At 48.8% G+C, this 12,803-nt stretch overlaps 1 protein-coding gene across 3 annotated transcripts in view; it reads right to left on the bottom strand.

The window, feature by feature from the left end:
* Positions 1 to 5,282: 5,282 nt before the first annotated feature.
* LOC119963218 (solute carrier family 2, facilitated glucose transporter member 11-like) overlaps positions 5,283 to 12,803 on the bottom strand; it is an 86,097-nt gene continuing 78,576 nt past the window's right edge. Inside the window, exon 12 of one of the 3 annotated variants that reach the window (XM_038791982.1) lies at positions 5,283 to 5,653. In XM_038791982.1, coding sequence (XP_038647910.1) covers positions 5,480 to 5,653 — 174 coding nt within the window. In that variant the 3' untranslated portion in view covers positions 5,283 to 5,479. The remainder of the gene's footprint in view (positions 5,654 to 12,803) is intronic. The other 2 variants (XM_038791992.1, XR_005460055.1) reach the window with 2 other exon arrangements.

The raw sequence follows: 12,803 nt of genomic DNA, 5'->3' as shown, positions 1-12,803 counted from the left end.
AGGGATCCAAATAGCCCATGGCTGGAAAGGGATCCACAAATGGAACCTCACCAGTCTGACAGAGGACGTAAAAAAGGACCTGCAAAGATGGAACACACTCCCACTCTCCCTCGTGGGGAGTGTCCAGACGGTCAAGGTGAACATACTGCCCAGGTACCTCTTCCTACTTAGATCCATCCCGATCTACATCCCCAAGGCCTTTTTCAACTCACTGGACAAATTAATCATGTTTGTAAGGGGATGGATTCAGGAGCCAGAAGCCGAGTGAGTGCGCGTGAAGAAGGCCTCTTGCAGGGGGACCTCGTTCCAGGCCCTCGCCACGGCGGCACTCCCATCCCCACCCAAAAAACACTCCAGCAGCCCAGTGATGGTAGCCACTCTCCAGACCTGGAACCAACTACGGCAGTAATTCGGCCTGACCAAAATGTCCAACAAAGCTCCCATCTGCAACAACCATAGGTTCGTACCAGCACTCACCGACGCCACCTTTAAAAGGTGGGGACAGGACAGGGGGGGACAGTCAGGGATCTATACACCAACGACAGGGTCACAACACTAGACAAACTGACAGAGAGACTTCAGATAGCTAGGGGCAATAAACTAAGGTACCAGCAGCTTTGAATCTTCCTACAGGAGGAGACAAGGACATACCCACGACCATCATGACAGACATTACTGGAGGAATTACTGGATGCAAACATTCTAGGTAAAGAAAACTATAGCGACATGTATGATCGACTGGTAGAGAGCGCTGACACAGTACTGAACGTAACAAGGAAGAAATGGGAGGAAGTCCTAGGGATTGAAATAGGGTGGGGACTCTGGAGCGAAGCACTGCATAGGTCCAACTCCACCTGCGCAAGACTCAACCTAACGCAACCAAAAGTGGTACATAGAGCCCACTTAACAAGAACCCGAATGAGCAGGTTCTTCCCAGGGGTGGAGGATAGATGTGAACAGTGCCAAGGAGGCCTGGCCAACCACACCCACATGTTCTGGTCTTGCCCCAGACTTGCTGGGTACTGGACAGCCTTCTTTGAGGCAATGTCCAAAGTGGTGGGGATAAGGGTGGAGACATGCCCGAAAGTGGCGGTCTTTGGGGCATCAGATCAGCCAGATCTATTCCTGGGGAGGAAAGCGGACGCCCTTGCCTTTGCCTCCCTGATCGCCCGCCGTAGAATCCTGTTCGGCTGGTGGTCAGCAGCACCACCCAAAGCTGCAGACTGGCTGTGTGACCTCTCGGAATCTCTCCAGATGGAGAAAATCAAATTCACCATCTCGGGGGCAGAGGATGGCTTCATCAGAACGTGGGAACCATTCACCCAACTGTTCCGGGACCTGTTTGTGGCCAACGGACAGGCTGATAAATAACCAAGAGCCAGGAGAAAGTAGCCTAAACATGAGAAAAGAGAAGGAAGGAGGGAAAGACCCAAGGCGGGGATGGGGAGCAGTGGAAGAGGTGGTAGCTAAACACAATAGAAAAGAAAGAGGAGCTGCAAGGAGGGTGAGGGAGAGGTGGGTAGCGGAGGGGGGGGGGGGGGGTGAATGAAGGAAGGACAGGGGCAAAGAACAATAGAGGGGAACCAGAGGGGGGGGGGGGGGCACGAGGGAACACAAACTGGAAGGAGAACACAGGAAATGGCAACGACCATGACGAACACAGCAACAGAGAGTAAGAAAGTACAGGAGGAAGAAACGATGAATGGCCGAAGCAGAGGCAAACGCACAGTGAAAAACAGACCGGGAAAAGCAAGCAAGGTGCCCCCACCCCACCCAGATCTATTTTGTATTCCTGGTATTGTATGTACTCTCTCTGTTAGAAAAAATGGAAAAATACATAAGATATGTATACAGGTATACTGCAACTATCTCTCCAGTACATCGATGTATATACACTTCCCCAGTTTCCCCACCTCCCCACACCTTGTTTTTCTTTTACTTCTTATTTACGTCATTTTGCTAATTACATAGCGTTGTTTTTAATCTTGTTTACATTATCTTCTCATTTTTTGTTCCCTCTCTTTGTGTACACCTGTAAATATACGAAGTTCGAAAAACCCAATAAAAAAACATTTATAACAAAGAGTGGGTTTTGGATCCAATGGGGCAAGAGGCACTTTGGTGCCCCCAGAGAATGTGATCCAGTTCCCCCTCTGGACCACATCCTCCCTCTACTCTCATCCTCAACAAACCTGCACCACTCCCTCCACCCTCATTCCTCTCCACTCTCTCCATGCTTGTTCCCCGAGGGCTCCTGCTCTCTTCCCATCACGGACTCCTGCTTCCTGTCACTCCAGGCTTCTGCTCCTACCTGCCTCCCTCGGGGTCCTGTTCCTCAGGTACATGCACCATCCCACACCAATCCTCAGCTCTGCTCTCCATGTTCCATGATGATCATATGAATTGGCTCACATAGTGGTGGCCAGCTTTCGTGTTCCGGAGCCCGCTACACGTGGGCACACATTAACCTGCAATGTGAACACGTGGAAAGTCAGCAAGAGAAAAAGCTCTCTTTTCCTGAAAATATTCACAGCAAAGAAAATGTCCAAAATGTACAATGAGCAAATGCACATCGAGTCCAATGGATATTTTCCCATTCTATGAGATAGGGTGCAGAGGAGATTCACCAGGATGTTGCCTAGGCTGGAGCGTTTCAACTATGAAGAAACTAGGTAGGCTGGGGTTGTTCTCTTTGGAGCAGAGAAGGCTGAGGTGTTCAAAATGATGAGGGACATAGATAGAGTAGTTAGGAAGAAACGTTCCCCCTTAGCAGAGGGGTCAACGATCAGGGGGCATGGATTTAAGGAGGGGCAGGAGATTTAGAGGGGATTTGAGGAAATACTTCTCCATCCAGAGGGTGGTGGGAATCTGGAACTCGCTGCCTGAAAGGGTGGTAGAGGTGGGAACCCTCACATCATTTAAGATGCATTTGAGATGAGCATTTGAAACACCATAGCATACAAGGCTACGGACCAAGGGCTGGGAAATGGGATTAGAATAGATAGGTGCTTGATGGCCATTGCAGATATGATGGGCTGAAGAACCTCTTTCTGTGCTGTAAAGCTCTATGACTTCTTATTTGAAAGCAAGAAAAATAAGTTTCAAAAAAAATTATAGATATTTGAAATCATTTCACTATCAAAAATAGTGACATTTTTGTTCATCTTTTTTGAACAGATTTGAAGTTGGCACAAAGGTTTGTTTGACCACGCTGGATGGGACCTCTGGGTGTGTACAACTAGAGTCAGCAACTAATGAAACCAACCAATTTGAGAGACACTAAAGGGACCTTCATTGGCCTTCTGGAAAACTGCAGAAACCAGAGACTTCAATCAGTGAGTCTCAAAGGTGAAATGGAGGGAGAGGAGACCCTCCTTCTCCATGGGTGTTCCTCAGGTGCTCAATGCCACCCTTCCTGTGACAGTCCTGGGATGTAGCAGTAACATGGGCAGAAAGAGGTAGAACGTTGACCTGAGCTAAATGCCAACCACTGCTATTGCACAGAGGAAAGGGAAGGGCAGCTGTAAGGGGAGGAAAGTCCCAGTTGGGGCAGTGATATACCAACATAGGACTCAAGAGTAGGCCATTCGGCCCTTTGAACCTGCTCCACCGTTCAATAAAATCATGGCTGACCTATTTATGGCCTTCATTCCACTTTCCTGTCACCCCCACCCCATAACCTTTGACTCAGCCTTGATCAAATTCAATGACCCAGCCTTCACTGCCCTCTGGAGAAGATAACCCCACAGATAACTGCTCTCAGAAAGAAAATCAATCCTCCTCATCTCCAGCTTAAAAGGCAGCCCTCTTCTTTTTAAACGGAGTCTCCTATTTCTCGGTCACCCTTAATGGTAAAAAAATAATTGGGTACTCTAATTTTTTTTTTAAGTAAATAGTTGAGGTCCCAGCACTGGTGCGTGTGACACTCCACTAGTTACAGTCTACCAATCTGAAAAAGATCAATTTATCCCTTATCTGCTTCCTGTTAGCCATCCAGTTCTTTACCCATGCTAACATGTTACCCTGTGCACCATGACCTCATAATTTGTGCAGTAACTTTTGATGTGGCACCTGTTATTTATGTTTTTATCTTTTATTTTAAAAGTTTTGTTTTTTATAAATTTAGAGTACTCAATTATTTTTTCCAATTAAGGGGCAATTTAGCGTGGTCAATTCACCTACCCTGCACATCTTTGGGTTGTGGGGGTAAGACCCACGGAGACACGGGGAGGATGTGCAAACACGGACAGTGACCCGGGGCAGGGATCGAACCTGGGTCCTCGGCTCCATGAGGCAGCAGTGCTATCAGGTGTACACAAAGAAGAGAGGCGCCTGTTCTATCGCCCTCGTGGAGAATGAGGTCCCCCGCTGAGGAGCGGAGGTTCATCAGCGTGATATTGGTCTTGCTTTTTGTTAAACTCGCTTACCGGACTCCTCTGTGACCACTAAAGTACGTTATCAAATATTTTGTAATGGGCAATGAATGAACAGTCCACACGGGGTAGGCCAAAACAAAAACTTACTTTATTTTACAATTACTAGTATGGACAGCTCTAGTAGTTCCCTACTGTGACTGCTCCAGTCGGTGCCTTACTGGCCGACTCCATTTAAACACATCCAAGTATTGTTAAGGATCCCCCCGTCCCTTATAGTAATAATCTTTATTGTCACAAGTCGGTTTACATTCACACTGCAATGAAGTTACTGTGAAAATCCCCTCAGGGGAGCTCTTTTTCTGCAAGATCCACTGGTTAGTTACTCATCTCTACTCTGCAAGACCTGTACGTGTTACAACAAAATGCCTTTTGGAAATTCAAGTACAACACATCTACAGGTTACCCTTTATCCACCTTGCCTGCTACTTCCTCAAATAACTCTAATAAAGGAGGAATAAAAGTCCAATTTTTCCCTATTTCCACAAAAGAGGTGAGCTCCACCATTTCTCTGACATAATATTCATCATTTCTTGTTTTTATCCAATTCCTATTCAATGCCGCCTTAGTGACATTTTTATTTTATAACAAAACAATCTACTGTTGGCATAAGCCCTTAATGCAGAGAAACAGCCATTAGAGAGAAAAACTAGACCAGCTGACTGGGGCAGCATGGTAGCATAGTGGTTAGCACTATGGCTACACAGCACCAGGGTCCCAGGTTCGATTCCTGGCTTGGGTCACTGTGCGGAGTCTGCACGTTCTCCCCGTTTCTGCGTGGGTTTCCTCCGGGTGCTCCAGTTTTCTCCCACAAGTCCCGAAAGACATGTTGTTAGGTAATTTGGACATTCTGAATTCTTTCTCCGTGTACCCGAACAGGTGCCGGAATGTGGCGACGAGGGGCTTTTCACAGTAACTTCATTGCAATGTTAATGTAAGCCTACTTGTGACAATAAAGATTATTAGAAAGAAACGACATGCGAATCATGACAGTGACAGAAACACTGAGCTTTGTTAAAAATGTGGTTGGCTGTTTTTCAATTCTTTCACATTTTTGTTTCAGTTTGTTCCAGCTGATCTTTGAAGTTGCGTCTGTGAAACTCCTGAGAAATTTCCAGAAGTGTCTTCCCTTTTGTTTCTGGCAGGAAAAATCCAACGAACAGAGCAGTGAGGAAGCTAATGGAGAAAAACGGCACATAACAGAAACTGCCCACTCCCTCCTGAAAGACAGAAAAAGAGGGTGAGTGCAAACCAAACAGATTTCAAATCAGGTCAAATATCTGCCATTGCCTCTGACACCTCCTCTAGAGCGATCTGTAATGTTCTTGTCAGATGGCCTTATTTATTACAAGAACACAAGTAGTTAAAGTTATAAACAGTTTCTTAACATTAACTGGGGGTAAACTATATACAAGACAACAGATGAACAACAGCAAAATTATGCACATGCAAGCTCTCTCTTTTACTTCCTTCGGCCACTGTCTGGTCAGCTGACTTTACAGTCATTTATATACACTTAGTGGTCAGTCAGTGAATTACAACACAACCATGATATCACTACAATATTCTGCCATTGCCTTTGACACCTCCTCCAGAGTCATCTTCTGTTTCTTTGGTCTCATTCACATCTTTGCGCCAATATCTCTTTGCCATTTAATTTCTCAGCCTTCCACCCTTTCACAGCTCTACACTGTTGTTCTTTCCTCCCCCAACTCCTTTCCTTGTCTCTGTAATCACTTTAAATCTGCCACATCTCTATAACCTTTTCCACATTACATGTGATTTAGAGCACAGAACTAGACCATTAGATCCAACCAGTCTTCGTGGTGTTTTTGCCCCCTCGAGCCTCCTCCAATTTTCCTTATTAATATCCACCATCGTAATCATCTTTCCCCACCATATGCTTGTCTAACTTCACCTTGGATGCATCCACACTATTCACTTCAACCACTCGCTGTGCTTGCGAGCTCCACATTCTCACCACTCTTTGGGTAAAGAGCTGGACTAATAACCTAGCGACCTGAGCAAAAGATATGGAAATATGCATTCAAATATGCATTCCCGTACCAGCCTCCCCGAACAGGTGCCAGAATGTGGCGACTAGGGGCTTTTCATAGTAACTTAATTGAAGCCTACTTGTGACAATAAGCGATTAATAATAAATTATTGTATGACATTAGCTGGGTGTGAGGAATGTAAGAAATTATTATGTATTTTAATTGCAGCGGTAATGTTATCTTAAAAACTTTGGTTTGAAATACATAGACAGTGGGCGGGATTCCAGGATTCTCTGTTTGCCGATTCCGATTTCGGGAAAGGCGATTGGGCAGAGAATTGGTTCCGGCGTCAAATTCGAGGCAGGCACAGATTTGACACCAAATCGCAATTCTCCAGCGACTTGACAGTGGCGTCAATGCGTTACAGAATGCACGTACAGTAAACACAGTTTGTATATCATTAGCTCGCTCGACCCTGTATTCTCCGGGGCCTCTGCGATTCTCCACCTCCGATGGACCGAGTTCCTGATGGTGCGGTTCACATGTGCTTTTAAAAATCGTGAAACAGGCGTCAAGGCTGATGAGGGGGAGAGAGGAGATAGGATCCGGAGAAGAGTCACTGCAGGCTGCCGGCCCAGACATTGACCGTGCTGACTGAGGTCGGGGGATGGGGGAAATTGGCTGAGTGGCCAGGGTGACCCCCCCCCCCATGGGACTGGGCCGGTCTCTAGGCACAAACTGCCATTACTGCGGCCTGCAAGGCAGCCATCTTCCTGATCACCAACTGACCACCCACCCTGGCCCCTGGTTCTGCAGAGTGATACCGGCCATACTGTTTTCCCCCGGGCAATACCCACAATAGACCCTACGGGGGCCGCGGTGTCTACCCGTGGTGGGGGCAGATCCAGCCAATAGTACCCCTGACATCAGGAACGGTGCCAGGGCCAGAGGTGGACCTGGCTTGGCATGGGGGTTTGCACCATGCTAACGTGTAGGCCTTTCAGCCACTGGTGACAATGGATATTGGAATTGAGCCAGCAATGGTGGCCTTCCTGCTTATCTTCTGCCCTGGGAGATGCCCTGCGGATATATGAGCTGGAGCTGCTTGAGGAGGAGGACGCTGCTGTAGCCCCAAAGGAACAGGAGGCAGCCGCCCAGGATGGAGAGCCGGCTGCCCAACAGGCCAAGGAGATAAAGTGCTAAGGAAGCACCGCATGAGGCCGTGTGTGTATTGGCACCGCTTCTCATTCGAGAACCTGCCGGAACAGGCATGCCGTCAAAGTCTTTGGCTGAGCAGAGAGGTAGTGCGACAAATCTGCCAGATGATGGCACACCTGGCACAATGGGAGTATGGGGCAGGACACCCGCTCCCAGTATGATGCGGAGAGTGATGCCCGCATTGTGGCAGTCTGCTGCGTCCTCCACAACATTGCACAGCAGAGGGGTGAATTGTTGGAGGAGGAGGAAGAGGAACACCAGGCCTTGTCTGATGAGGAAGATGCATGAGAGGGTGAGGGTGGGCAGAACATGGGGCCCAGGTAAGCACAGGAGGCCGCACGATGTGTGCGTCAGGGCCAACGCACACGAGACGCTATGATCGCCTCCAGGTTCACCAACTAAGGGAAGGGGAACTGGCCAGGGGCACAGAGATCACATCTCAAGCCCTCACTCCACCCACACCCCCCACCCCAGCTACCCCCCGCCTGCAACTTCCTCTGTGGTACATACCTGCCACACTACGGGTTGGGGGCCCTGGGTTGGCAGTAACAGCGGGTCTGGTCGATAGGATGGAGGATGATGACTACCCGCTTAGCGATGAGCTCTGGTGCTCTGCATCATTTGGCAATGTTTCACTCCTGCCCACGGTAACACTTTCCACCGTCCACCTAGGTGACCTCCCCCCAACTAACGTCTGCCCATTCCACTCCCCCATGCCAGCCCAGACCTCACACCCATTAGACAGGCACCGAGGCCAGTTGTAACGGTGGCAACAGGTGTTTAATATGAATGAATATATACAGATCTGTGCCCTAGCCCCTATAACTAAACTGTGCCCTGCACGCGTGCCAACTTAACTGGTGTCTGAGTTTCTGGCCTTACTGGACCTAACCCAACATCTAGGTGGATCCCCAGATGGGACAGCAGGAGAACAGGTAGCCTGCTGTGATACCCGGCCTGCTACGCGGGTCCTTGTTGGTGGCCATCTTCTGGGTGACTGGGCCTAGTTGGGCCCGGCTGCTGCTCGGGTGGCCCGGGTGGCATGATGCCGCCCAGTTCTGCCCGCTGCCCACCACATGCACCAGGGACAGGAGCAGAGGAGTCCGAGGTGCTGCGGTGCTCCAGCACCTCCCCTGTGGGAGTCACCGGTAAGGGACCCATCATCTCCTTCTTCCTCGGGGTGCCCAATGGCACCCGGGCCACTCCATTGGACGGGGATGCAAGGGGAGCAATCCCCTGAGGCTCCCCCGTGACCTGGCGCTGCCAGACATGGAGGCCCGCTCTGATCTCAACCAGGATCTGCACATTCATGGCCATGGAGCACAGGAGTGGGCCATCTCCATCTGGGATTGCACCACATCACGCTGGAACTGTGCCACCACTTTCTGGGTTTGTGTTACATCAGCCAGTGACTGCGCCATCTCCCTCTGGGACTGGGCCACCTCCCCTCTGTGTCTACGCAAACATTGGCCAACACCTGGGCAATTCTGCTGACGTTCCCAGCACGGCCTACTGTGAATGGCCCACGCTCAGGAGCGCTGCTGCAATTTCCACCTCCTGCTGCTGCACGCGGGTGGATTCCTCCAACTGTACCTGCAGGTACTGGATTCTCGCCGACAGCCCGTCATGTAGTCCCTGGCTCTGTGCCTGCATCTCCACAATCGATGGGACTGTCTGGTCCAGAAGCTCCAGACCCGTCTGGATGGCAGCTAGTCCCTGGGGTCAGCCCGCCCTCCGACTGTCCTCCCCGTCGGGTGTTCCTACCTCCACCTGCTGTACCGGAGCGGCTGTGTGGTGAGCACCAGAGAGTGTCCCAGGAGCCTCTTCACTAAAGTGCCCAACCGAGGTGAGTGTCTCTGGGATGGTGGAGGGTGTTGGGAAACAGCTGCGACGGGAAATCACTCCGACCCGAGCTCCAGGGTCTCCTGAGTCTCGGGTGCAGGGCTGGTGTCTGAGCTGCTTTCATCATCATTGCTCGACTCACAGGGGGCTGGTATGGATACCTGCATATGGTGCAGGGTGGGGTTCAGCCGTCTTCCTGGTGGGAGGGGTATAAGACTATGGGTGTGTGGGATGCGGGTTTTTGCCACGGGCAGTGTGCTGCCTACTCACCCTGGCCGCCCTGAGGAGGTCGTGCAGTTTTTTGTGACACTGCTGGCTGGTCCGGAAGGTGTTACCACGGCGCTCGCAGCCTTTGCCACCCGTGCCCAGGCACAGCGGCAGATGGCAGCTTCCTTTCTGGGCTGGGGTATAGGGTCATCCTCCACTCCTCCACCACGTCCAAGAGGGTCTGCAGCTCGCCATATGTAAACCTCGAGGCTCCTCTCCTTGTTGCCATCTTGTTGGCTGGGATGGTGTGTGTGGGGAGTGAAGTGTGTATATGAGGCTGTAGCTTCTCAGCCTCCTGAGTGTCAATCACGAAACCGGTGAATCCGGCACCATGGCGCCGGTGATAGCCCCTTAGCAATAGCGGAATTGGTCCAGTGTGGCGCCAGCTTTTCTGTTGCGCAAGTCCATGAATTCTGCATTGGCGTCAACACTTAGTCTCAGAAACAGAGAATCCCGCCCTGTGTGTCTGCTGAAGCTGTAATTAGGGAGTCGTAACGGTAAGGTAATAATTTATTCCGACTACACACTTGGTTACAGGTAAAGGGCTAATGGAACATTGTTTATATTTTGGATGGTTCCTTGTAGGGTAGATAATTTATGAGGCATTGTATTCAGTCCTAGCTAAGCAGGTCATGGAACTTAGTGAGATACAGATGATGTAATTAATGGGAAGCACCAGGTCTGTCTGTAGTTTCGCAGTCTGTTATAGGATATTAAATTGAACAGCAGTTTTTCCAACTGCTATTAGGTTGAGCAGGACTGTACTGGATTATGATGAGGTTGTAAGATACATTTTAAGTGCAGATGAACTAGAGTCAGAAGCCGACTGACAGAAATTTGAAAATTTAAGGAAATAACCATGTCAGACGTATGCCCTGTATAGAATTTGAAATAATCAAACAAAATTATTTTGAAAAGCAGGTAACAGCATTAAAAATAGACCTAACGAGGGGCAGTGGTGGTACAGTGTTTAGCACTGCTGCCTTACGGCGTTGAGGACCCGGGTTCAATCCCGGTCCCGGGTCACTGTCCGTGTGGAGTTTGAACATTCTCCCCGTGTCTGCGTGGGCCTCACTCCCACAACCCAAAGATGTGCAGGGTAGGTGGATTGGCCACGCTAAATTGCCCCTTAATTGGAAAATAATGAAAGAATTGAATACTCCAAATTTATTTTTAAAAATAGACCTACCGTATATAGCGCTGAAGGAAATGGTTATTTTGGAGGAATTTAAATATTCACTTCCACAGTAGTGAGAACTCATGCGAAAGAGTAAAGGGGTAAACTGCTAGACAGGCAGCATAAAAGGCAGATGATTCTGTATTAGTTCATAAATCAAAGTTTGGTTTTCAATATCAATTTTAATGATATTTCAATCAGAAATTCACAGGTGGTCAAGGCAAAGGAGGTTTAGTTGGAGATATTAAAGAGGTTTTGCCTTAGGTTAAAAATAAAATTCATGAGGATGGAAGGGAGACAAGAAAACATAAATGTGTTCATTGTAATAAGGTTGGACACACAAAGTCACAGTGTTGGTAATTTAAGAAAAATACTGGGAAGACGGACTCTTTAAAATAGGATAAAGAACAAAGAACAATCCAGCACAGGATCAGGCTCTTCGGCCCTCCAAGCCTGTATCGGTCATGATGCTAACCTTGGCCAAAAGAAACCCCTCAGCATGTCCTTGTGCCGGCCGTATAAGCCAGTGGAGTTTATTAAAGTGACAAAAGAAACCACGGTTGCAGCTCAAGAGGCGCAGAAGAGTGTAGAAAGAGTGCAAAGGTTTATTCATGGGCACACGGTGGAGTAAGTAAGGAGGTTAAGATCTTAAAAGATACAGGAGCAAGACAATCTTCAATGGTGAGAGATGAGGAGATATGGCATTTGATAAAGTTCCCCATGGCAGGTTGATAGAAAAAGTGAAGTTGTATGGGGTTCAGGGTGTACTAGCTAGATGGATAAAGAACTGGCTGGGCAACAGGAGACAGAGCGTAGTGGTGGAAGGGAGTGTCTCAAAATGGAGAAAGTTGACTAGTGGTGTTCCACAGGGATCCGTGCTCAGACCACTGTTGTTTGTGATATACATAAATGACCTGGAGGAAGGTATAGGTGGTCTGATTAACAAGTTTGCAGATGATACTAAGATTGGTGGAGTTGCAGATAGCGAGGAGGACTGTCGGAGAATACAGCAAAATATAGATAAATTGGAGAGTTGGGCAGAGAAATGGCAGATGGAGTTCAATCCAGGCAAATGCGAGGTGATGCATTTTGGAAGATCTAATTCAAGAGCGGACTATACGGTCAACGGAAGAGTCCTAGGGAAAATTGATGTACAGAGAGATCTGGGAGTTCAGGTCCATTGTACCCTGAAGGTGGCAACGCAGGTTGATAGAGTGGTCAAGAAGGCATACAGCATGCTTGCCTTTATCGGACGGGGTATTGAGTACAAGAGTCGGAAGGTCATGTTACAGTTGTATAGGAATTTGGTTAGGCCACATTTGGAATACTGCGTGCAGTTCTGGTCGCCACATTACCAGAAGGATGTGGATGCTTTAGAGAGGATGCAGAGGAGGTTCACCAGGATGTTGCCTGATATGGAGGGTGCTAGCTATGAAGAAAGGTCGAGTAGATTTGGATTGTTTTCGTTGGAAAGACGGAGGTTGAGGGGGGACCTGATTGAGGTCTACAAAATTATGAGAGGTATGGACAGGGTGGATAGCAACAAGCTTTTTCCAAGAGTGGGGGTGTCAATTACAAGGGGTCACGATTTCAAAGTGAGAGGGGGAAAGTTTAAGAGAGATGTGCGTGGAAAGTTTTTTACGCAGAGGGTGGTGGGTGCCTGGAACGCTTTGCCAGCGGAGGTGGTGGGGCGGGCACGATAGCATCATTTGAGATGCATCTAGACAGATATATGAACGAGCGGGGAACAGAGGGATGTAGCCCTTGGAAAATTGGAGACAGGTTTAGATAAAGGATCTGGATTGGCGCAGGCTGGGAGGGCCGAGGGGCCTGTTCCAATGCTGTAATTTTCTTTGTTCTTTGTATGTA

The sequence above is a fragment of the Scyliorhinus canicula genome, chromosome 1 (genome assembly GCF_902713615.1).
Source record: "Scyliorhinus canicula chromosome 1, sScyCan1.1, whole genome shotgun sequence".
Classification (NCBI taxonomy): domain Eukaryota; kingdom Metazoa; phylum Chordata; class Chondrichthyes; order Carcharhiniformes; family Scyliorhinidae; genus Scyliorhinus; species Scyliorhinus canicula.
The sequence above is the reverse complement of the archived record's forward strand: the minus strand, read 5'-3'. Positions and strand labels throughout refer to the sequence as shown.